Source organism: Stenella coeruleoalba (assembly GCF_951394435.1).
Source record: "Stenella coeruleoalba genome assembly, chromosome: 14".
In the NCBI taxonomy this organism is placed as follows: Eukaryota; Metazoa; Chordata; class Mammalia; order Artiodactyla; family Delphinidae; genus Stenella; species Stenella coeruleoalba.
Window position 1 is genome coordinate 62337451 of NC_137160.1, and position 26550 is coordinate 62364000.

The following is a 26550-nucleotide window of genomic DNA, read 5'->3' on the forward strand; positions in this document are numbered from 1 at the left end:
GGTCCCTTGAATTTCCATATGAATTTTAGGATCAGCTTGTCAATTTCTGGGGGGAAAAAAAAAAGCCAACTGGGGTTTTGATAGGGATTATGTTAAATTTCTAGATTAATATGTGAAGTATTGGCATCTTAGCAACATTAAGTCTTCCAATCCATAAGTATGGGGAATAATCCGTTTAATTGGGTCTTCCTCAGTTTCTTTCAATGATATTTTGCAATTGGAAGAGTATATGTTTTATACTTCTTTTGTTAAATTTATTCCTGAGTATTTTCTTCTATTTGGTGCTATTGAAAGTGGAATTGTTCTCTTAATATCACTTGCAAGTTGTTTATTGCTAGTGAATAGAAATATGCTTGGCTTTTGTCTATTGAACTAATGTCCTGCAACCTTGATGGGCCTATTAGTTTTAACAGTTTTTTAGTGGATTCCATAGGATTTTTCACGTACAAGATCATGTCATCTGTAAATACAGATAGCTTTACTTCTTCCTTCTTAATCTTGATAACTTTTATTTCTTTTTGCTGCTTACTTTCCCTGGCTAGAACCTCCATTAAAATGTTGAATAGAAGTGGTAAGAATGGAGATCCTTGTCTTATTCCTGATCTAGTTAGAAAGCCAACTTTTCACCACTAAGTATGATATTAGCTATGAACTTTTTATAGATGCCCTTCTATTCTGGGTTTGTTGAGTGTTTTTATGATAAAAGGGTGTTGGAGTTTTGCCAAATATTTTCTCCATATCTTTTGAGATGATCATGTGGTTTTTGTCCTTTGTTTATTGATAGTAGTGTATCACTTTAATTGATTTTTGGGTGTTAAGCCAACCTTGCAGTCCTAGAATAAATCCCAGTGGGTCATGATGCATAATCCTTTTTATATATTGCTGGATTCAGTTTGCTAGTATTTTGTTGAACATTTTTTTTTTATAATAAGAAAAGCAATTTTATTTTTGTCTCCCACTGATACTTTTTTTTTTTTAAACATCTTTATTGGGGTATAATTGCTTTACAATGGTGTGTTAGTTTCTGCTTTATAACAAAGTGAATCAGTTATACATATACGTATGTTCCCATATCTCTTCCCTCTTGCGTCTCCCTCCCTCCCACCCTCCCTATCACACCCCTCCAGGCGGTCACAAAGCACCGAGCTGATCTCCCTGTGCTATGCGGCTGCTTCCCACTAGCTATCTCCCTTATGTTTGGTAGTGTATATATGTCCATGCCTCTCTCTCGCTTTGTCACAGCTCACCCTTCCCCCTCCCCATATCCTCAAGTCCGTTCTCCAGTAAGTCTGTGTCTTTATTCCTGTCTTACCCCTAGGTTCTTCATGACATTCTTTTTTTCTTAAATTCCATATATATGTGTTAGCATATGGTATTTGTCTTTCTCTTTCTGACTTACTTCACTCTGTATGACAGACTCTAGGTCTATCCACCTCATTACAAATAGCTCAATTTCGTTTCTTTTTATGGCTAATATTCCATTGTATATATATGCCACATCTTCTTTATCCATTCATCCGATGATGGACACTTAGGTTGTTTCCATCTCTGGGCTATTGTAAATAGAGCTGCAATGAACATTTTGGTACATGACTCTTTCTGAATTGTGGTTTTCTCAGGGTATATGCCCAGTAGTGGGATTGCTGTGTCATATGGTAGTTCTATTTGTAGCTTTTTAAGGAACCTCCATACTGTTCTCCATAGTGGCTGTACCTTTGTTGAACATTTTTGCATCTAATTTGTGATTTTCTGTTCCTGTGATGTCTTTTTATGGTTTTGTTATCAGGGTAATATTAATCTCATAGGATGAATTGAGAAGTGTTTTCTCCTTTTATATTTTTCAGAAGAATTTGTAAAGACTTAGTGTTAATTCTTCTTTAAATATTTGGTAAAATTCACCAATAAAGTCATTTAGCCTGGGCTTTTCTTTGTGGGAAGTTATGAAATTACTAATTTAATCTCTTTTTATAAGTCTATTCAGATTTTCTATTTCTTCTTGAGTCAGTTTTGGTAGTGCCTTTCTAGGAATTTTTACGTTTTATCTGTTGTCTAATTTGTTGGCATACCATTGTTTATGTATATTCCATTATAATCCTTTTTACATTTGTAAGATAGATACTTAATTTACTGGAGGGCAGGTCTAACTTAACAGGAAGGAAATGCTCACGGGTACAGTTCATTCTGCGTCCAGCACTGTCTCCCCTGAGGTGTGCAGACTCCCTTCTCCACTGCTGGAGGTCAAGGTTCTGTCTGTGCAACTCCAGCCCACTCAGGAGCCTGGGTCTCAGAGGGGTGATTCATTCCTTGAATCTTCTACACGGGGCTTGTATACCAGGGCCCTTCTAAAAATAGGATTTGGCTCAGGGGTCATCCTGGGACCTGCCATGAGCAGAGCCATTCTGACAAGTGGTCAGGAGTAGATGCCAGGGGAGACTTCTAGTTCAGGTCCCAGCACGGCCACAGTCACTGTGTGACACCGGGCAGGTCACACGTTCTCTCTCTGTGAGACGGGCAGTCACGTGTCCTCGGTCTCCTGAGACACTCGTAGGGGTTCCCTGGCTTGATTAAACGAGTCGAGTGCATTGGAACACTGCCTGACACAAAGGAAGCACCGTACCCGTCGTGCGGGGTTTATGTGATTGTTTAGGTTAAGTGTCCTGCTTTGTGCTGCTCCCACGGGACCCTCACCCACCCGCCCACTCACCTGGACAAGGAAGAGGACAGCTGTGTCTCTCTTTGTACCCCTGTCCCCTCACACTGACTGGTGCGTGGTCACTGCTCGGCTCTGGACTGACCTCCCGTTTTCAAAGGTGACTGAGACCGGAGAGCCGTGCTTCTTGTCTTGGAGCATCTGTGTGACGGGCGGGGCTGGAGGAGCCGAGGGTGAGAGCAGAGGGCAGGTGTCCAGTCTGGGGAGACTGAGGTTAACTCGGTATTTTGGCCTGTGATTTTTCCAGTGTTTGGCCTGTGCTCTAACACAGTAACTAAAACCCTGGAATGTGCCATGACTTTATCTCAACTTTTGAAGAAATTAATGCTTTTGCCAAAACCAGGAACCTAAAAGGTCTCAGAACTGTCTGGATACGTCCCAGAATTTATAAGCAAGATGAAGAGGAGCCCCAGAGACAATTGCGGGCACCTCTCTCCACATTCAGATCCTCCGAGAAAGGCTTGTGGTTGAGGAGTGACCACTGCCTTAGAATCTTCCAGAGTAGTGATCCCAGCGCTGCTCTGTAATTTAGCAACAACACACACCAAACGTGGACACGCGCGTGCCACAGCCGTGTGTGCAGAGTCACAGCACCCACGTGGAGTGCAGGCTAATGCAGTGGGTGCCGGCTCTCCAGGGACAGTCGGAGTTCTGTGGGAACTGGCATAGTTGTGTCTAGGATCTGAGTTACACCATAGTTATGGCCCGCCCAGACTTGTGAAGGTTTTTTAGCCTTCCAGCTTTTGGATGAAATTGAGAAATGTAATATATTTGAAAAGCAAAATAAAACATTTTTCTGAATAGCCACTTTGAATATTTTAAATATTAAAATATTCAGTGTGTTTTAAACTACGATACATATACCTTTCACCTGAAATGTGAAGTGGCAGAGCAGACCATTTCCACCACCTCTTGAAAGGGCCTCCCTTGACCCTGGTGTCAGTTTAGAGCCTCCCTTGACCCTGGTGTCAGTTTTGTGAGGGCACCACCACGCAGCCCTGCTGGTGGGGAAGGCAGCTTGGGGGTGCCCTGAGCTGACCACTGGCAGAACGCATGCAGCAGACGTGGAAGCTGTTTCTGGAACTTTCCAGCCAGGACTCTACTTTCCTGGCGTCTGGCTTTCTCAGGCTGGGGAGGCTGGTGAGAGAGCTAGGCCGGTTCAAAGGGGGGGACCGATGGCAGCTGCATAATTCTGTCTTTAGAAAGAGTCTGCTTCTGGCAATTGAGTTTTTCCAGAGGCAAAATTGGAATTCTTTCTTCTTCCCTGAGGGACTTTTGGAGTTCTTATGAAGAGTGCTAAATATCCCAGAAATTGTATTCCGACACCATAGCCTCTGTTACCACAAGCTGGTTGGCTGTGCCGTTCTCGTGAGCCCTGACAGCACCGTCCGCCCAAAGGGTGTGATGGGTCAGCACGGTGGGAGGACAGCGGGAAACACCTGCCCTGTGGAACAGGGCTGCCCTCGCAGCATGCCCAGTTTACACGTGTGCACACAGACGTGTGTGTGTGCTGAGCAACACTCTTGAAAATTGTGTTGAGTAGCAATCACTTGGGCCCTGATTCTGGCTCGTTTCCTCTGTGTGGTGTGCACAGGTCACAGATTCTCCGAACCCCAGTTTGCTAATTTAATCCAAATGAGGAGTTTGGATTGGTCCAAAGTTTCAGAAGCAACCTGGGGGTTTTGTTTAAACGCACGCTCTGGTTGAGCCAGGGTAGGGGTGGTGCCCGAGATCCTGCATTTCTAACCAGCTCCTTGGACCACACTTTGAGTACAAGGCTTAGATGGGTTGTTTTATTTCACCTTCCCAACGGCTGTTTGATGGAGGACTCTTAGCCTCATTTTACAGATGAGGAAACGGGCTTCACAGCTGATAGAGTCAGGTGGCAGGACTGGAACCCAGACTGGGGTCTAACTGCCCTGAATTTATCCACTATAAAGACTTCATACTGCTTTCCATTTTCTTCTGGGTTTGCAAGAGTAGCTGCTGTTCTCACAGGAGTAAAAGCCGTTTAGTAGGGAGCAGCTTAGCTGTTGTGAAAATCAATACTGCCATAAACGCAGAATAACAGTAATTTTTTTTTCCAATAGAGGGAAAAAGTACCATAGTAGCATCGACAGTGTGTAGGTAAACTCCATGGTCTGTTAATATAGGGGTAACGTTGCATGTTAGGAAACTATTTAGGGCTATTTAATTTAGACTGATTTATTTAATAAATGCTTAATCTGCCGTCAGCTTGCTAGCTCTGTCATGCTGCATGACATTTCTACAAAATGAGGGGCGTCAGGTGCTGTGGTCGGAGCACGTATAGGGCATTCACATTTCTATATAAGAACTTCTCTGTGTTGCAGTTTTTTAAGCACTAAGAATACATTGGTGAATTATTCCCTGCTATAGGCTGACATCCACAAATATCAAATAAACTATTACTGTGTTTTGAGTCTGCAGGAATATAAAGTTTGTGTTCTTTTAAAATCCTCATTCATGACTTTAAGTGTCGCAAACTTACTAAAATGTACTGTTTTGTTTTTTAAAGGCCAAATTCCAGGGCTTAAGTTTTATGTGGAAAATTTCATCTCAGGGCAGAATTTTACAGCGTAGTCATAAACCTCAGAGAACGGGAATTTGTAATGGACAGAGGCATCGACTCTTACTGGAGTCGTGTTAACAGGCATACGAGCCACGTAAGTGGCTCCAAGGGCCTCTGGCAACATGTAGAGATACAGAATCTTTAACATGGTTTTGCAAGTTAGTGCCTCAAAGGAATACAAGTAAGTCCACAGCGATCTGCTGACCTCCTCCGGTTAGTGTCAGGGCCCTTCGTTTGTGGTTGGGGAATTCTGAGCTCCCAGCCTGCCTCTCGGCAGCCCTTGAACCTTGGACAACATGCTCACCTCCCCGAGCCTCGCTCCTTCCCCTGTAAGGTGGGAATGAGGTGACGTGCCCTGCTTGAAAGTACCTAGAACTGAGCAGTGCCTCTTCCTGAAGGTTTACAGATGCTAATTTGCTATGCAGCCACGTAAAGACATTCCTAACTCTCCAGATGGTGTTTACCTGTGAAAGTCTCTGTGGGACACCCACGGGGTGTAGAACTTGGTGGGGACACAGGAGGCAGGGCCGAGACGCCCATGGTGAGTAAATGGGAAGATTGGACCAGGCTGGACGCCGACCCACGTTCTCTGTGACAGAGATTCTGGCCTAGCAGAGCAGCTCTTTGCCACCCGAGATTTTCTCTGAAGCTTATGAGCTCTGAGGTAAAATCCCTGCCCTGTGCTGCCTCGTTTGGCGATTCAGGTCACTCCGCTTGTCATGTTTGGATCCTGGCTGCAAGCCAATGCCTGGAGCTTATTCAGTTCCTTAGATCAGCAGTTGTCTGCAGACAGAACCCAGGACGAGTCCACCCGACAGCGAATGCCTGCCTGTCAGTCACGTTCAAGGTCCATACGTTTCCTCCTAAGGACTGTCCACGTGGTGTGTATGTGTCACACGGATCAATGAATGGAGGACCTTTGCAGAGGGAACCTTGGGGATGAAGGCAGAGGCTTTGGTCCTGGTTGCCATCGCAGCCCCTCGTGAAAGTGTGTGTCTTAGGTGCCCCTTCCTGGCACCGTCTCCAGGGCCTCGCTGCACATAGGCAGCCTCAGGCAGCTCGGAGACATTTTGTCACATTAGTGAAATCAGCCCATCAGAGCACTCATTTTAAAGATGTACATGTACAGTGAGGAGGGAGGAAAGAGTTCTTGGCCGCGTGTGGTTTTACACTTTCCTGCTTGTGTGTTTGTGTTCAGCTGAGCACTTTCCCCACACCCTTCTCGCATGGGTGCTGCTGTGTTCTCTGAGTGAAGGGAGAAGAAATCCTGGCACCTGTCAGCTAAAAACATGTTGTCAGGGTCAGCGGGAGTGAGTGACTGTTAGGGCCGGACTGCTGGATCAGGTCAGGCAGTCTGCGTTCCTCCCGAAGCGTCCTCCTGAGGCCACTGCTTAAAAGGGCAGAGGAACAAAAGTGAGACCAGTTCCTGAGGCTTAGCCCTGCCAGTGTTCACTGAGGCCAAGGAGCGGGGCCAGGCCCGCATCAACCAGGCAGCGAGGCTCACAGGCCAGACCGGCCCTGCTGGGCTCCCCTCAGCCGGGCGCAGCCAGACAGCGTGCACCTGCTCTGGGGTGTGGGTGCCTGCCATCCATAAAGACAAGCCTGTTTAAGTGATTTTTAAACGATTAAACAAAATGCACAAGGAGCTTAATTTAGATAGACTCCCCTGCCTCCAAATGCCCCGTGGTGAGGAAGCCAGCCCAACAAGTGGGTGTGTAAAGGCAGAGGGGGCCCAGCAGCCACCAAAAATGAAAAAATGTTGATTGTTTTGATGCATGAAATATACATCTTAAATAATGTTAGGGCTTCCCTGGTGGCGCAGTGGTTGAGAGTCCGTCTGCCGATGCAGGTGACGTGGGTTCGTGCCCCAGTCCGGGAGGATCCCACATGCTGCGGAGCGGCTGGACCCATGAGCCATGGCCGCTGAGCCTGCGTGTCCGGAGCCTGTGCTCCACAATGGGAGAGGCCACAACAGTGAGAGGCCCGCGTACCTCAAAAAAAATAATAATAATAAAAATAAATAAATAATGTTAAACCCCAAAGTGGACTCTTTGCAACCATTTCAACATGCAGTTATGTCCCTCAGCAAAGGACAGGTTTTCAGGTCTCAAGTTGATGAAACCCCTACTTTTCAAGAACCAATTCACTTGGGGTCTTATGAACGTCCCTGCCTGAGCTGACCAGAACTGCCGGCCAGGACCTCAGCTGCAGGGACGGGGAGGGTCCTCACCCAGCCTGTGACTGCGAAGAAATCAGGGAAAGTGTAACACAGGGAAGGGAGTTACGTTTTAGGATTTTTGCTCAAGAAAAGTCAGGCTGGGGCTTCCCTGGTGGCGCAGTTGTTGAGAGTCCTCCTGCCGATGCAGGGGATGCAGGTTCGTGCCCCGGTCCGGGAAGATCCCACATGCCGCAGAGTGGCTGGACCCGTGAGCCATGGCCGCCGCTGAGCCTGTGTGTCCGGAGCCTGTGCTCCGCAACAGGAGAGGCCACAACAGTGAGAGAGGCCTGTGTACCGCAAAAAAAAAAAAGAAAAGTCAGGCTGTGTTGAGTGGCACGTGCAAATGTGTACAACTGTTAATTTTCCTACTGAAATTCCCATTTGTTTTATCCACGTGAAATCTCTGAAAAGTCTTCTAGATGATCCTTTTGTACCTTCCCTGCCTGTCCCCCAGTAGTTAGAACAGAGGGGTGGTGTCTCTGGCCGACCCGGGACCGGTGGACATCAAGCCCCTGACGGCTGACCATGGGGCGGGGCCGACTCACTGTCCTGTTTCTCTGCTGGTTGTTCCAACAGAGTTTAGTTTTGCTTTGACCACACGTCCTATGGCCCACGTGCCATCGCTATTTACCCTAAATAAGGAAAACAGAGGCTCTTCTGGGCCCCGAGCAGTGCTTGTGGCGGCGTTACTGGGCGGGGGCTGGTGGGCGGGGGCTGGCCTGATGCCCTTTCCCCGCAGCCCCAGGGTAGCAGAACCACTGGAGGTATTTTCTGTGCATGAAACAAGCTGTCTAGACCCTGGGGAGAGGGAGAAGTCTCCTCCGGGGACAAGGTCTGCTCTTCTCATTACCTGTGGTTCTTGTAAAGTAACACTGGGTAGTAAGGAGAGTCCTCACTGTATCACTTCTCTGTGGTCTATTTGTGCTCCCTGAGGCGGGGGTGGGGGGTGGAGAAAGTAGAGAGAGAGAGAGACACACACGCGTGGCGGGGGGAGGGAGGAGGGGGTGGTGGGAGGCAGCCAGTGAGGGTTCCCTGCTGTGGCCCTGACTTTGCCAGCTGGGCTTCGGCTGCCAGAGCTTAGCCGCAGGGGCCTTACAGCTGCTCTCAGCGGCGAGCGGCCCTGGGGCACGAGGAGCCGGTTGGCCAGGCTCTGGGCTGCGGGAGGGATGCGTGCTCACGCAGCCAGGGGACCCAACTTGCCAAGGTTAGCGCTCCGTGGGCGCTCTCTCCACTTCTCCAACTCGGCGAGCTCCTAGCGGAGATCAAGGGCAGGAGTGTGGTATTTGACGGGCAGGTTCCCCCTTTTCTGCCATGTCTGGCCTGAGGGAGGTCAGGCGGCTGGTACAGGCGGGTCCTTGCTTTGTGTTGTCAGCCTGTCGCCGGGTGGTCAGCTGCCCCGGGGGGCGGGGCGCTCCGAGACCCTGACACCCTGCTTCCTGCCACAGTCCTGATTCCTGGGCGGCTGTTGATAATTGGTGGCCATGGCCTGTGGTTGGAGCCACAGTGCTTGAGTCTGGCACCCGGGCTGGGCGCCGATATGATGTGATGAGGTGAGGCGGGGACAGGTAGACAGCTCCCTCCCTGCCCGCCCGCCGGCTCCCACTGTAGCTCCGAGAGGCGAGGAGGCGGCCTGGAGCCGAAGGGATGCTTTCAGCCGGGGGTAGGGGGCTGCGTCAGGGCAGGACCCCCGGCAGAGGACTGATTATGTCCACTGAGCCCCTGGGCAATGGTACCCTGAAGGAAGCCCCATTTAAAAACCTGGTCTTGAAAAAAGGTACATTCCAGACCAGCCGGGGAGGCTGCTCTTGGGCTTGCGGTGGTTCTCAGAGTTTGGTCTGAGGACAGAGCTGAGAAGAGTAGAAACTCTTTCCCGAGAAGCTGGCGTCTGCCTGGAGGGTCTGTCGCCCTGGGAACCCTGCAGGGCGGGCCCACCTGAGGAAGGTGTGCTCTAGGCTCTTTGGTTCCTATAGTGGGAGGAGCGCAGTGCACACGGTTGTCAGTTTGGAGTTTTGTTTGTTCAGATGCTCTGTGCCTGAGGCTGAAACCTCCCCTGGAAATTCTGTCACTTGCTGCCACACGTGTGGGTACTGTTTTTTTCACCCTGACTCTTTGAAAACAGCATTTTAAAGGAAAGATGCATTTCTCAGGATGTGGGGGGTTATTGGGCAGTTTCTCAGGTCAGCAGTGCAGTAACAGCAGAGGTTAGGAAGGAGAACCGTGACCCTGACAGGGAGAGACGGACAGACAGATGGATGCCAGCTGGGGAGCCCTCAGACGCGACTGCTCTTAACCGTGAACGAGGCGGTGACTTGTGCAGCTGTGTTTCTTCCTGATACACTTTCCTAAATTAATGATGTGGGGGTGGAGGTGAGGGTGGATTTTAAGTGAACGCTGTGGAGGAAATTATGGTTTTATGTATGCATTTTCCCCTATTGATAGCAAAGGGATAGACGTTTAAAAGGTTTGTAATTGCTTAGTCCTCTTCTGTGTTTTCAGAAAATCCTGTCAATCATCTTTGATGGGAACATATTTAACTAAATTTCTTTCTGAAGAGATCATGAAGCTCTAGATTATAAAATGCATGAAGAGCTGTATTGGGTGCCTGTTTGGACCTCAGTAGATTAGAAAGATGCTCTTCTAGCTGGATGGACTCGCAGTGCAACTGTCACCGCCTGCCCGCTGGTGCGTCCATGTCCCCCAGCCTTGGCCTGGAGTCAGCAGGTGTGGTGCGGGCACACCTGCCCCAGAGGCCCTGTGCCATCCCTGTGCTCGGCTCCCCGCTCTCCTCCCACAGACAGTAGGTGTCATTTCCCACTTCTATTATCAGGCAAGACATTTTAGGTAAACATATGAATAGAAACAGTAACTTTTATTAACCGTGGGGGTCCCGCGGAGTAGTAACAGCATAGCGGGATGGCGGGATGGTGGTTACAGGTGAGAGGCTTTAGCAGAACCTGAGCAGCACGGAATTTGTCAGCGAGGGTTTGGTGGAGTGCGGTTCTGTGCCAACACTGTCCAGAGCAGGTGGCATTTCTTCCTCGCTTTGTCTGTCACAAGCCCTGAGGTGTGCTGCCTGCCGGGGACCCCACAACAGAGCGCGATGTGTCCCAGGGTCACTCCATGCTGGCGCTGGGCCGGAGCTGCAAGTCCGCTTTTAAGGGGCCGTGAGGGGGCGTCTGAAGGAAGCGGAAGCCAGGGTGGCACCGTAGCTGGGGTTTATGGGGGTGACTCTTTGCCCCTTGTGTTGTTCTACTTGTCGTAGGATGGATGAGAATAGCCAGCCCACCCCAAGGAAAAGAAAATTCAAAGTATGGAATATAATCATCCTGAAGATGGCTCTTAACTGTTTTGCCTTCTGAACTTCAAACTGTGAAGTTATTCATATAACACAGGCTGAATTTCCCTCCTTGACCACAGTGTATAATGAGTATGAATTTTCATTCAGCCGCTAAGGTCTCCAAGAGTATTTTTATACTGAGTTCACAGACTTGAGGCAATTTTAGTCTGTAGACTCCACCCCCTGCTCCCACAGTCTTCCTGCCCCCCACTGCCCCATGTCTATAGGATCTGGGAAAGAATTCACTGGCCTTTAGGAACATCTAGCACTTTACAAGTGTCACAGAGCCATAAGAGTAAGACACCCCAAGGCTGTCATCACCACACCCATGCCCAGGGGGACAGGGCACAGTTCCTGTGCCCCAGTGGACACGGGGGCCTGGGAGAAGCCACCTGGAGGGTATCCCTGGGGTCTCCACGTCCCTGTAGGTTCCAGCACTTGGGGGAGCGATGGGGGTGCTGCCATGGGGGGTGGGGACAGCAACCCCAGGCCTTGTGACGTCACCATGTTTTGTGTGATGCCTCCTCTGAGTGAGGCCGAGGTGTCCGCCTGCCCCCCGCCCCATTATCAGGGCTGTAAGGGCATAAACTATACATCTGGGGCTTCAGAGTAGTTAACTGTTGAGAAGAGGGCGTGTGTGGAGGATGATGCGTTCATTGGGGGACAGGCCTCGTGGAATGGGGGGTCCACCCTCCTGAAAGCAAAAGCGAGTGTCGTGTTGGGAGCCTCAGGCAGCAGAGCCAGGCCCCGCGTTCTTTAAAAATAGCTCAGACACTCGTGCCTCTGGCAGAGTCAGCCCAGCTTCTCCCTGGACGATGTGCTTCTCTTGCTGCTGGAATTCTCCGCGCAGCCTGGAGTTTCTTGGAGACGTCTCCATAAAAATAGGGAGATGCCATCATCACCTTGTCCCTGTCACTGTGAGAGATGAAATCAGGGTCTGAGATGTCTTCCTGTGAACTTGAGACGCGATGCTGTAAAACCCCTGGTTGGGTGGCAGTGACTCATCACTACAGCATCATCAGGCTACAGCCCCTGGAAAGCAGGGGGCGTAAACATTTGACTTTGGTCTAAAAGTCTTCGGCCTGCTTTTTGGCTTCCTTCTGCTGATGTCGGTAGTTGTTGGAATCAAGAACTGCCCAGTGGGCTGTGTCCAGACTCCATTTTGAAAATTTGGAAACCCTGAGGGATCCTATTATTTTCTCAGAATGCTATGGTTCCTGTATACTTGTTTTAATAGTTCTTCCAGAATTCATTCTCTTCTTCCCCTGGCCTCCCCACCCTTCCTTTCCTTGTACCCCCATTGCACATCCCCTCCCCCGCCACATCCTGCGGGGCCGGGGTGCGGGCGGACAGGGCGGGAGAGGCAGCAGGGCCCCACCTGCCACACTTCTGTGTCACCTGGGCCCAGGGCTGGGTGCCCCCTTGGTTCTCGGGAAGCCGTGGTGAACTCGAGTCTGTCCCATGGGTGCAGCTCTTCAGGGCCTGTTGGGAGTTCAGCGGGGGGCAGGTGACAGGCCTCACCGCACCTTCTGCAGCGCTGTGCACAGCCGGCACCCTGGGCCTCCCGGGCTGGGGGGAAATTGGGGAGAAATGAATGCGGTGTGAGGTGGCGGGGGTGTGTGTGCGCCCGCGTGGGGAAACTGCTCCTGAGGAGGGCGGTGATCTCAGAGGACGCGGGGAGCCCTGACTGCAGTCCAGGGAGTGGCTGGGCTTCGGGCCCCAGAAGCCCCGCAACGTCTGTGGTTGAGACCAGAAGTGAGAAATCTGGAGACGGACACCGTGACGAACAGGTGTGCTGAATTTCATCCGATTCTTGCATTCAAAAGTGGGGAATGCAGGGCTTTGTTTTTGTTTTTTAATGTGAAGCTTCTTCTACTTGTTCTGTGGAAGTTATTTTCTTGAGAAGGTGTAAAATCAGGCCATTGGCGACAGAGCCACATCTGGGGGGCTGGTAAACACTTTGGGGCTGAGTGCCTCTGAGCCGTCTCCACAGCGGGGTGGCGGGAGGGGGAGGGGGGCTCAGGAATCGTGAAGGAAGAGGGGACAGGAGTCACTCATCTGTCACTGTTACTACAGAATGTATGTGGGGGTAGCAGCTGGCTTTGGGGGTCTCTGAGCCCCTTCCCACCTACCATCCCAGCTTCAGATGTCCTGCCATGTGTGGTCTTTACGTAGTTCGCCTTTTATGAGGTGTTTTTGGTAGGATGTTCCTGCTTAAAGTGAAGGAGGCCGTGGAAGGACAGGGGTGCCCACACACCCCCTGCTAAGCTCGGAGGGGCTGTTGGTAGCACAGGACCTGGGTCTGGATGACACCGTGCTTCTCCCCAGGAACCGTCTCTGTTTCCTCCAGTTTTCACTCTGGACTACTCTTGGGGGGGAGGGAGGGGGAGTATGTGTGGCCCCAAAGAGAGTAAAGCGTCGCACTTTCCAGTCATTAGCGTTTGAAAAAGCAGTCTGTTTTCATGGGCTGGTTCACCCAGAGTTCAAAGTGAAGGGCTTCTGTCACCCAGGGCTGCCGGCCTCAGCTAGTGGCACCCTGGGGGCCGGTTCCTGCCATCCTGTGCCCGGGCTCCCAGGAGCTGCTCTGAGCACATCTCGAGTCCCGGCGTTAGCATTTGTACTAGAGGGCCTGTCATCAGTCCATGTGGACCACCCGTCCTCCAACTGTGGCCACAGGACCCCCAGGAACCCCAAGACCCTCCCAGGGGTCAGTGAGGCAGGACCTCCTCCTTGTACCTCAGCCACATGTCCCGCCGGTGCAGGTGAAGCAGAGGGGAGGCCACTGGGAGTAAAGAGGTGAGCACTGTGTAAAGTGTGGCAACGGGAAGTTATTTTGTTACATGTGTTAACATGTGGTGAGTTTATTTTTTAATGAATAAATATTTAACATCTTCAAGTTTTAATTTCAAATACGGTAAAGACTGGTAGACGTCATCCACACAGAGCTCTTTGGGGTAATTGGTCATGTTGGGGTACAGAGCAGCCCTGGGACCAAAGCCCTTGAGGGCAGCTGATCTCAGAGCAGGAGGGAGGGCCTGGGGAGGAAGCTCTGCCAGTCTGGACACGTGGGGGCGGGGGGGACACTTCTGGTGCTGGCGCCTCAGCAGGGACGCAGCAGGGCCCAGGGCACAGGGCACGCCGACCACAGCCTGAGAGCAGGTGGTTCCCTTTGAAAGAAAGGTGGGAGCTTCTATAACAGTTTCCCACAGCTGAAGTCTGTCTTACCCTTGTTTGTGCTGAACTTTTTAGTTTGATATTAGATCAGAAGATTCATGCCTATCAGACAACATAAAGGGTTCTACATGCTGTCTCAGACCAGAAGAAATAAAATCCAGAGCAAGTGAAGATCTGAACAGAAAAATCTTAGAAGAAAAATATTTTTAGAGTACTGGAGAGAAGACCTTCCTAATCAATGGGAAGCTTAGAAGCCATAAAGGAAAAAGATTGTGACAATATTTGATGACATAAAAATTAAAAAAATTTATATCATCTACAGAGAAACTCACACCAAAGTTTAAAGAAGTGACAGACCAGGAGAAAATATTTGCAACGCATGTAGCAGATAAAGATTTATAGCCATAATATGTAAAGACTGCTTACAAATAAAATAAATGAAAAAACTACAAATAAACTAATATAAACTAATATGAAAAAGAAAAATACAAATTTACCAGTAATCATAGGGAAAGATCACAATCACTAGTAACCAGGGAAATACAAATTAAAACAAGATACGTGTTTTTGCCCATCAGATTAGTACACGTGGAAAGGACCGAGGGTCTGGGGCCATGAGGCAGGAGACACCCTGCCCTCTCCTTGACAAGAGGAGCATTTACAAGGTTGTATCAGTTTTTGGAATTTTTTCATAGGGATGCTTACAAATGTGGGTCACACACAATCTTTTGGTCACGGTAAAAAAAAAAAAAAAACCCAACCACCTAACACCCATCGCTTGGAGAATGCAAGTCCCAGTGTTCTGTGTTTAGGAACTGGCAGCACCACAGGGGAATGATGTTGGTTCACGTATTTTCTTGTTTAAAGGTGTCTGTGATGTATTGAGTGGAAAAAAGAACAATATATTTGTACAGTGATTCCATTCATTAAAAAGAAGAAAGCCCTTATTCAACAGGCAACACACAGATACACACAACGGGTGAATTGTGCCCCGGATGGCGTGGGTGCGGGAGTCGCAGTGAGAGCTGCTGGCCTGTGCAGGGGAACTTATACATTATACACTATTTCCATCTATGTTCTTTGAATTTTAAAGAAGTCTTCATTATTTTTATAATAAAAATGCTTTTCAAATGAAACACATATATACCCCCAAATGTGCATAGAATTATGAAAATGTAATTTGATTGTTTTGCTGCAAATGGTCATCTGCATAGCCTTCCATATTCAGGAAGAGATGACCTAGAATGACATCCTCCCAGTGAAGAATTAACACGCAAAGATGTGTGCGGGGCCCCTCGTCGTAATCGTCATCCAAAAAGCAAAGCAGTTTTCTTAAGAAGAGGAAACATTTGTCAATTCCAGGGCACGATTTAACCTGAAAGGCAAGTTTTGAATACTCTGCTGTTCATTCACAAAATAAAAATAAAAGTTGGTAAAACAAAGCATTATTTTGGGTTCAGTCTTCATGCTGCATTAGTCGCCCTTGACTCCCTGCTTCCTATCTGCTTGTCCCTGGAGCAGGGGTCCGTGGGTTGGTGGCTCACCCTCCATTCATCTCCTGAGATGCCCCCTTGTGCTTGGCAGCCAGGGTGGGCCTCACCCCTGCCTGCAGGAGCCGTCCTCTAGGTGGGCACCTGTGCAGTGGGCTCCAGAGCCTGTCCTCAGTCCACCTCTTCATGATGACGCTGGGCCCACCCATGCCTGATGCCAGGAACACAAGGTGATGGAGGCAGGTCCCTCATCGCTTACGCACACAGCCTCATCCTGTGTCGCCGATGACGAGGTTTGGGGTCCAGATGCGTGGGCACCTTGTGACACAGGGTGTCCTGGACACGGGACAGTTGTCTGCAAAGGCAGGGGGTTGTGAAGACGTGTTTCTCCCTCACAGGTGTGTCACACACCCCATAGCGCATGAGGATAAATGAGGTCACGCTGGTATCTGTACTCCAGCTGCAAAGTCCCAGCCTAGACCTTCCGACAGAGAGTGATTTCAGTTTCCAGGAGACTCCACCTTGAAGATTCTGATCGTCCCTGGGAGGTACTTGGGTGGCTCCCTGGGGGCTCCCTCCCCAGAGGAAGTACAAGCACAATCTCCTGCCCATCAGTCACGAGGCCTCTGGGTGTCCAGAGCAGAAAACTATGGTGGGGAGCCCAACGTGTGGGCCCAGCGGCCCCGCCCCTCCTGCTGCTGGGGCTTTGCCTCCTGCACCTGCTCAGCCTCCAGCCAGGGGTGCGTCCAGCACACCCGCCTGGGCCCTGCTGCTCCCCACGGGGCGCTGTGGGGTCCTCAGGCCTCACACCCATCATCTGTTCTGCAGTGCACCCCCTCCCCTGCCTGGGGCCACTGGCCTTCCCGCCCAGTCCGGCAGGCATGTTTGTCAGTCTTTGTCCATCAGGTGTGCGGGGTGGAGGGCTGGGGTGGAGGATGGCTCCACAGGACAGGACACAGTGGGATCCAGGAAGACCCTCCCTCTACCCCAACAGGGTGGATGTGGGGCGGCACCCAGCCCCTGCCTGCGTTGCGCAGGTGTGAGCCTGCACTTGAGAGCAGTGTACCCACTGGCCGGTGGCCTGAGCCCTGCTGCAGCAAGAGGGTGTGCCGTGCGTGCACATGTGTGTGTACGTGTGTGCACATTCGTGTGCCCGTGTCCACACGTGTGTGCATCCCAGGCAGCACCACCGCAGACAGGGCTGTCCCCCTCTTGCCCTTCCTGCACTGTGCCCGCCCCCTGCACAGCCACCTCCGCTCCAAGTGTGGGGAGAACAGGGCAGCATTCGGCCCGGCGGGAGCGGGAAGTCTGGACTGACCTTGGCCCTGGGCTCCGCTTCCCCTGAGAAGCCGAGGGCTGGCACCCTCTCCTCGAACTGCCCGTGAAGGTGCCCAGTGGGGAGCACGTGGTAGCGGTTTAGACAGGCTTCTGTAACGGTGTGGTCAGAACCCAGTGGTGCCACAGGACTGGAGACCATGGGGATGCGTCTCCTCAATCACCTCCCCTGGTGGGGCCTTCTCAGAGCGGAGCTGGGGCTCTTTGTCAGCGTGTTTTCCCTCCAGTGTGCTACATGGCCCCTGCGTGGAGGTGCTTTGGGAATCATACTTTCCACCCCCCTGGGGGTTGGGGGATCTGGCAGGGATGGGGCCCCAGAGCTTCTTGTGTCCCAGGAGATGGCACCCAGGAGCTGCCTGCCCTGGGGAAGGTCCCTGTGTGATGGCTGCCCATGCTGTGCACACGGGGCTGGACCTGGTGTCCTGTGTGATGCCGGCCCATCACGGCGCAGCCCTTCGGGAGGTCCCATGGGGCCAGTGGGACACGCTCGACCAGGCCCTTCTCAGGACAGAACCGCAAAGATGAGGTCTGTCCGTGCAGCCGGGCCTCCCTCCATCATCTGCTAGCCACACAGTGGGGCTCTCGGGCAGCAGGCCTGGGGGAAGTCGTTTCTGTCCCAGGAGGGTCTGGGGAGCAGGGTGGCCCTGGGCCTGGCTGACGCAGTCTCCTCTTCGTCACAGCGGAGCTGGAGTTCGCCCAGGTGGTCGTCGTGGTGGTGGTGGTCACGGTGATGGTCGTGGTTGTCGTCTGCCTGCTGAACCACTACAGAGTCTCCACCCGGTCCTTTATCCACCACCCGGGGCAGGGCCGGAGGCAGGACCGGCCGCAGCCGGTAAGTGTGGGCTGAGCGGGGCCGGGAGCCTGGGTGCAGGACGGCCCTGGGCTCAGCGTGTGAATCCCACACACAGAAAGCCCAGTCCGGGGGCCCGACCGTGAGGCCAGTCCCCCACCCCCACCCCCCAACACAGTCACCACTGCCTGGACGGCAGTTAGCACACTCATTTCTCCTGCTCTGAACTCTATGGACCGTGCAGTCCCTGCCCTTCCACATCTGGCTTCCTTCCCTCAGTGTCATACGTGTGAATTCCATCCATGCTGGGACATGGCCCAGGGTCAGCGACACATCCTGCATCCCCACCTACGCCCATGAGACGGGGGCTCAGCGGGGCAGGACAGGGAGGGGGTTGGACCCTCTGGGGCACAAGGGTGGGCAGGTTGTGTGGGCCTCACAGAACAGCAAGGCTCTTCAGGTTGGTTTTTTAAAAAAAAAAATTCCTAGCTACTTCCTGCCCTGAATCACCACCCTCTTCTGGGAAATAAAACACTGATATTCAGCTAAACTGCTCTATGATCTAACTCAGGAGCCCAGGGGCCATGGAAGGTTCAGGTCCAAGCTGGCTTTGCTGTCTGTGGTTCCAGTGGCTGTCAGTGAGAGCTTGGGGACACTGAGTTTAAACAATTATATATTCTTGGCTTCTGTGGTGGATGGAGGAGGCTGAATCCCCAAGCGTGTTGGGACCAGGGCTGCCTGGTGACTGGCCTAGGGAGGCTGCCCTGAGTGTGGGGGCAGCTGTCCTGGGGTGACCCCCTCACACTTCATCGGGGCCAGAATCGCTCGGCCAGCCTTCGGGTCTGCTGTCCCCATGGGTAGAGCTGAGGTTTGCCCAGTGTCCTGTGTCCATGGCAGGCAGAGCTGGGGGGAAGGGTGAGGCTGCTATGTGCCGCCCCCAGACCCACAGGGACGAGATGGGTGCTGGGGGCTGCAGCTCAGCCCTGAGGAAGACGCTCTCTCCCTCTGGCTTCCCCTCATCCTCCGCCGTCCCCTCCCTGCTGTTTCCTCCGTGCGGCCCGGCCAGTGCAGGGCAGGTGTGTCCCGAGGCTTGAGTTTTCCTTCTGATAAAATGGGAGTGTGGATACTGCTCACCGAGGTTTCACAAACTCATGATGTACTTTTACACGGTGACCAGAGACAGTTTAGGCGCAGGCCGGACCTCCATTTCATGTCTAGTCCAGAGGAGAAGCCTCACTCTCCTGGACAGGGACATAGATCCAGATCCCAGGAGCACTAGAGGTCACTGCCTGGGAACGTGCCCCCCACCGGGCTGGGCTTCTTGCCTCCTAAGTACCTCCTCCTCCCTCTCGATTTCTAAAAGATGCTGCTTCCCTTCATCACGCTCTGGGAGAGCAGTGTGATCCTTTCTTTCATACTCATTGTTCCTGTCCAGGGGACCTTCGGCGATGTGGGGAGATGTTTTTGGCTGTCATAGCTTGGGGACGGTGTTGCAGGGATGCTCTGAACGTCCTCAGCTTATGGGGCGGCCCTGCCCTCCTCCCCGGGGGCCCTTCAGCGTGAGACGGGGATGCTGTTAATACACGTGGATCTCATGGCAGGCTCAGGGGCGTCAGCAGAGTGAAGAGAGCCCTTGCTGACAGCTCGGTGGGGGTGGGAGGTGTCCACAGGGAACCTGCCCCATCAGACGGTTTTGGTCTGGGCTCTGTCTTCCTTTGCTCACTGTCAATCAGTGGATATGAGCCTGGCACCCACCAGACAAGGAAGAAATGATGCAGCGAGCCCCAGCCTCTCCCCATCAGCAGCGCCCACCTGGCTTGGTGGTATTTTCTCAATCTAGGGGAGGCCAAGGGGTCTCCAGGGGCCATTTGTGTGTGGGGAGGGGTGTACATCAGGAGGCCGTAAACCGTAGAAGGGTGTGGGGTGGAGCAGCTTCAAGGTGCCCTTCTGGGTGGCCCCCTGCCCCGCTCCCAGCATCCAACCAGCCTCCTCCCGAGGGGCTTAAGAGGGGCAGGCTGCCCGTGGCCTCGTGTGGTTTGTGCTCTCCTAGGGAGAAGGTGGCCAAGGCTGGAGGTGCCTGGGGTCGCCGTTGTCAAGGTGGTTCCATGTCTGCTGTCAGAACATCCCAGGAGCTGCTGTGCCTGCTGTTTGGCAGCTGGTGGGTGTGGGGTGCCCCCTGCCGGCCTCACCGTGGATGAGCATCCATGGCTCTGAGCCTGTGCGTTGCTGGGACCCCCACACTTCTGGGGGCCTTTTGGCCCGTTTGTTCCAGAACTGTGTGAGGTCTCCACAACCATGTCAGTAAAAAGTGTGTTTATTTTAAACTGCTGTGAGAAGGGCTGGGCATCTAATTTGTCAGCTTCTAGGTGATCTGGCTTAACACTATTGGTTAAGGTTACTTTTATGTATTTCCTATGGAAGACTTGATAGTCAAGATGGAAAAATATAGGACAGTAATTGGGATTTTTTTTTTTTTTTTTTTTTTTTTTTTTGGGCTGTGTCAGGTCTCAGTTGCAGCACACAGGGATCTTCGTTGCAGCACGCGGGCTTCTCTAGTTGTGACACGTGGGCTCTAGAGTACGCGGGCTCTATAGTTGTGGCTCACTGGCTTAGTTGCCCCACAGCATGTGGGATCTTAGTTCCCCGTCCAGGGATCGAACCCATGTTCCCTGTGTTGGAAGGCGTATTCTTAACCACTGGACCACCAGGGAAGTCCCTGGCCTTTGTTCTTGAGAAAGAGGCTGAACATGTAGATGTTCTGATGTGGTTGAGGAAACATGACTCCCTCTCTGCACTAATGGGCTTTCCCTGGTTCCCAGGGAGAGTCCTCTGGAAAAAGGTGGGTTGGACCAGTTGCCCCTTTGGGCCCAGCTTGCTCTGATTCGGGGGGGTTTGCTTTGTGCCGTCACAGCCCCTTCCTCACGTGGCCCCTTGCCACCTCCATTGCCTGTGGGCAGACACACTTCTGTGCCAAGGGAGGGACGGATGGAGTCTGTGTTGGCCGAGGCCAGTCGGCCTGTATCACCACAGCGTCCCTGAGACGCCATTCCAGGGGAGGAGGGCGATGGGATGGACCGGCCCTGAATTTGGTGGAAGCAGCCACTTCTGGATGAAAATGAAAAAGAGTGATCCGCTTCAGTTAAGTTACGACAAAAGTAAATGCTTAAATAGTGGCAGCAGCAGTGAGTGGGTTTGTGATAAAAAGCCGTACGTGTTCTTTCTGAGGGAGCCTTGCCTTAGTGTTTAGAGCCTGGCTTATGTGAGTTCGGCACTTTGAGACTGTCTAGGTTTCTTTTCATCATCTTAGACCACCAAGTAATAGGAAAACAATAAAAGGGCATAAATATTCCAGACACAGCCCTGAGAGATGTTCACACACGTCGCTGGAGCCTTTCTTTCCCGAGCCAGGGGAGGCCCGCATGGCCTTTTCTGACAGCCTTGCCTGTAGGCCACCCCGCAGGGCCCACCAACCTGCCTGGACGGCAGGCAAGGCGGAGGTGGCCGCCCATCTACTAGGGACAGCAGAAGGATGGGAACGTTTTACTTAGTTTGAATCATATAAAATTGTGGGTGTTCAGCCATTTTGACCTATAAAAGCAGCAATTTCAATTTTAAAAATCAACAAAAGGAGTCACATCAGGCATTTTTCTTCATGACCAAATGCTACAGGAATTAAATCAATTGTAAAAGTGCGGTGCCCGGTGCCCGGCCTCCCTGGAGCCAGAGCAGCGCCTGGCGGGCAGTGGGTGCATCAGCCCCACGGGGAGGGACGGGTCTGTGGTGCAGAAACTCAGGTGTGGGGGAAGTCCGGCCCAAAGACCCTCCCTGCAGATGGCCAGACCTGGGCGAGGGTGTGGCCAGTGTGTGTTTGGTTCCCCCCGCAGGGTGTTTTGACAAAACTTGATCCAACTTGAAAAAACTGAGAGATTTCACGTAAAAATAGAAATTTACATCTTTCCTTGAAAAGTGAGCATATCAGCCACACTGGCCTGTATTCCCGCTTGGCTCCCCCAGGCCAGGGCTGCCAAGCAGCCTGTGCTCACCTTCTGCTGTGGTCCCAGCCCCTGCACGGGCCTCAGAGGTGGGCCGGTTTGCACAGAGGTGATTGTTTTTGGAGCAAACATTCTTCTGCATTCATGCCTCTACCACAAAGGTGAAAACAGATGGACCAAGGGGGCCACTGGCTTCCGAAAAATGGGGAAACTTCTTTGTGGAAGTAAAGATCATTCCTATGAGATGAGTGGTTCGGCCAGGTGAGGTGAGTCTGGGTCACAGGACGGTGTGTCCCGGGCCTGCTGACCAGTCCCGCGCTCGGAGCAGGGCCCTCCTCTCTGACGGGGTCTGGGCTCCTCTCCACTGGCCCGGACGCCTTGCGAACCAGGGCCGGCAGTTCCGTGCAGGTGTGTCCTGGGGCCCCACACAGCCCACTCCCACTGTGGCTGAGAGCCCGGCAACTGCGCACCTGCCTAGTCTCATTTCTACCTACTTCAGCCTGTGTTAGGAAAGCATTTCTAAAACGATAGGAAGGAACCATTTTCAGGAAGGCGCAAAAAATGAGCTGAGGGCCTGCCTGATAATGCAGGTGGAGCAGGCGAGTCTGTGACAGTCTGGAGTGTAGCATCGGCTGGTCCAGGGCGCAGGCTCCCTGCGAGCAGGTGGATTCTTGCTGCACTGTGAGACTGGGGGGGGTTCCTGCCCACCTTGTTTCATGAGCATTTCCAAGTGTCCAGAGGCCACGGGCAGCAGGTCAGGCCTCCTTTAAGCATCAAGCATGGGATCCTACTGTCTACCTCCTGTTTGTCTCAGCAGGAGCGGGGCGTTTGCAGACTGGCCATTTAAAAGGTTTTACCCTTGAAGCATTAGAAGATAAACAATTTTAACAGCTTGAAATGAGAATGTCTCCTTCAAGTAAGAGAAAGGAGGCCAAGTTGCTGGCGAAAATTGGATAAGGATCCTGGGCCATAGCTGTTACACAGCAGAATCTCCAAGATCTTTAAAGCTAGTAACTTAGATCATCCTTCTGCTGTTGATGGTGCTCAGAAGAGTTTTTAAATTACCTTCAAAGCTTACAGGTCATTTTTAGTAAAATTTTCAAGAGACATTTTAAAAAAATTCTCAATGTTGGCAAGCCTTCCTTTTTTTACTTTGTTCTCTGAGGCTGGGTTTGATTTTTGGTACCAGCCAAAATCCATTTAGATGTAGCTCATCAAGTTACTGATACAATTTTGGTGCAAAGTCAAGTGTGACCATTAGTGAGGCTGATGTTGTTTACGCTGCAAGCTGATGGTGCAGAGAAAGGCCAGGAAGGACCCAAGAAGGGGGAGGTGGACAGAGGGGCTGGTCTGTGTTGTTAAGGCTCTTGTGATGAGGATGTGTTCATGCATTACTTTTGCAATTGAAAGACACACTATGCTCACATAAACTGATGCTGAAGACAGTTTCAATAACATTCTGAGCATCTGTAATCTGTAGACTCCCAAGGTAACGCATTTGAACACAGCTGGTATTGTGACAGCTGGTATTTAGCTGTATGCTAAAATCAGATTTTTTAATAAAATTGATAAAAAATTTCATAAACAATTTTTAGTAACCTTCTAAATAGGCATTAGCATTAATAATTTAATGGTAAAGTTCGTTTTGTTTTTACTTAGTCCTTAAAAACTGGTGTGGTTTGTTCTGGGGGGAAAAAAAGGCTCTCTAAATTACCCTAATTCTGAGAGACCCTTGCTGGGGAGGTGTACAGGGCCGTCAGAGACTGCATGGGAGGTAGCTGGGATCCGGCTCTGTTACTCCCCTACCAACTCCGAGACCGCGGGGAAGGCACTTGTCTTGTGCCCCTCACGCGTGAAAGGAGGCTCACAGTGTGTGGTTCCACGTCGCCCTGAGCTTTCTGATTCCAGGCTGCTTTCTCTTGAAGCCTGATTGCTCACTCTCCCCCACCACCAACCCCCGGAGGCATCACATTCCTCCTTTTCTGCTTGCTCTTAGGGGCCTGTAGGCCTCCCTGAGCTATTGATTGTTGTGGAAATATAAAGGATTCCCTTTCTTTTCTTCCCAGCAGAACTTCCTTCTTGATTTGTCTTTCTCTTAAGGGACGTGCCCTAGATTGAGTAGAGTTGGGAGGGAAATAGTCTTGAGAAGTCTGATGATGGAATCCCAAGGAGGATAAAGGGGAAATGCTGGAGAGAAGAGTCATTGGCATCTAAGCTGTTACTGCTGTCAAGGGTGGAAAAGGGAGAACTACTAAAGCATCTGGATGGTGGAGAGGTTGCCTGGGAAAAGGGAACAAACAAGAGAAAAGTGATTTTATCAGAAGGCAAAGATGTTGCTGAATATCCAAACATCATTTTTACCTATGCTTTAAAATTCACCCTGGGAAAGGGAGTAAAATCGATTTTCAAATATTTGAGGCCATATGATATGTTCATTCACTGGGAAGAACCCTTGGGTAGAAGCCAAAATATCCAGCAATGGCCTTGCTTTACACAAACTGACCATGTCACCTCCAGTGAGTCGTACACCCTCCTTGGGCTTCAGTTCCCTCCCATCCAAAATGAGGGAGAACTGGCTTAGATCAGAGACCTTTCAGATTGTTTCTGACCCCTCTGACCAAATGTGTAGGAAACACATTTTACATCACAATCCACAATATTCACATGCAACTGAGGCAGAACTTTCACCAAACAGTACTTAAAATGTACTCAAGATGTTTTCTGTCTGTTTTATCTCTGGAATGCTGGCTGTGACCCACCTAAATTGATTTTCCAGCTCTCTAAGAGGCTGCAGCTCACAGTTTGAAAAACACTATATTGGGTCTTTCCAGTCCCCAAATCTGATGATCCCTGCGGTCCTTTGTGTGTGGAAAGGAGAGTTTAGCAGCTGAGAGCTAAACCAAGAAAGTTCAGAGCATGGGGTGCTCTCACATGTGGTGCCCAAGGACCCAAGGCAGCAAGCAGGCTTCAGCTGCAGCTCACAGCAGAAGCCCGTGAGTCATGGTCACAGATGACTCTCTTTCAACGCTCTAAGCATTGTATCCTTTGGGTGGAAAAAGATCTAAGAGATACAGAAATAAAGATTATAAGAGTACTACGAGCAATTGTATATCAACAAATTGAATAACCCAGATGAAATGGAAAGATTCCTAGAAACACACCCTACTAAGACCAACTCATGAAGAAATAGAAAATATGAATAGATCTGTAACTAGTAAGGAGATTGAATCAATAATCAAAAACCTCCCAACAAAGAAAATTCCTAGACTAGATGGCTTCACTGGTGAATTCTACAAAACATTTAAAGAACTGACACCAGTCCTTTTCAGATTCTTCCCCAAATTGAAAAGGATGGAACACCTTCTAACTCATTTTATGAGGCCGGCATTACTCCAATACCAAAGCCTCAGACAAAGACACAACAGGAAAAGAAAAACCAAAGACCAATATCCCATATGAATACTGATGCAAAAATCCTCAACAAAATACTAGTAAACTGAATTCAGCAGCATAATAAAAGGATTATACACCATGACCAAGTGGGGTTTATTCCTGGAATACAAGGATGGTTCCACATTATGAAATCAATCAATGTAATGCACCTCATTAACAGAATGAAAGGAAAAAAACTACATGATCATCTCATCGATACAGAAAAAGTATCTGACAGAATTCAACACGCTTTCATAATAAAAACATTCAACAAACTAAGATAAAAAGAAACTACCTCAACATAATAAAGGTCATCTATGAAAAGCCCACAGCGAACATCATACTCAATGGTGAAAGACTGAAAGCTTTCCCTCTCAGATCAGGAAAAAGGCAAGGATGCAGGCATGCTTTCACCACTTCTATCTAACATAGTATTTATTGTAAGTTTTAGCTAGAGCAACAAGGCAAGAAAAGGTATTCGGTTAGAAAGGAAAAAAAGTAGAATTATCTCTCTTTGTAGATGACATGATCTTATGTGTAGAAAATCCTAAACATTCCAATTAACTAATAAACACACAAAAAGCTCCACTAGAACTAATAAATTCAGCAAAGTTGGAGGACACAAAGTCAGCCCCCTAAAATCAGTTGCATTTCTTTACACTTACAATGATCAATCCAAAAAGAAATTAAGAAAACAGTTCAATTTACAATAGTATCAAATAGAATAAAATACTTAGGAGTAAACTTAACCAAGGATATGAAGGGTTTGTACACTGACAACTATACAGTGTTGCTGAAAGAAATTAGACACAAATAAATGGAAGACATCTTGTGTTCATGGACCTGAAGACTTGATCCTGTTAAGATGTCAGTACTACCCAAAGCAATCTACAAAATCAGTGTAATCCCTGTCAAAATCCCAATGATGTTTTTCTGCAGAAATAGAAAAGCCCATCCTAAAATTCATGTGCTATCACAAGGAACCCCCATCCCCACCTACAGCCAAAATAATATTGAAAAAGAATAACAAAGTTGGAAGTTTCACACGTCTTGATTTCAAAATTTACTACAAAGCTACAATAACAAAACAGTGTGGTGCCGGCATAAAGACAAACATTTAGACCAACAGGATAGAATAGAGAGCCCAGAAATAAACTCTCCGATGTATGGTCAAATGATTTTCAACAAGGGTGCCAAGACCATTCAAGGAAAAAGGACAATCTTTTAAAAAATGGTGTTGGGAAAACTGGATATTCACTACAAAATGATGACATTGAACCCTTATCTGCTACAATATACAAAAAATTAATTCAAAATGTATCAAAACCTAAATGTAAGAACTAAAACTATTAAACTCTTAAACAATAGGGCAAAAGATTCATGACATTGGATTTGGCAATGATATCTTGGATCTGACACTAAAAGCACAAGCAACCAAAGAAAAAAATAGGTAAACTGGACTTCAAAAATTAAAAACTTTAA

The 26550-nt window shown here is 50.1% G+C and overlaps 1 protein-coding gene across 1 annotated transcript in view; it reads left to right on the forward strand.

The window, feature by feature from the left end:
- Window positions 1-26550, forward strand: part of LDLRAD4 (low density lipoprotein receptor class A domain containing 4) — a 266783-nt gene that overhangs the window by 234604 nt on the left and 5629 nt on the right. The window contains 1 exon segment of the mRNA XM_079943555.1: window positions 17535-17686. Coding sequence (XP_079799681.1) covers window positions 17535-17686 — 152 coding nt within the window.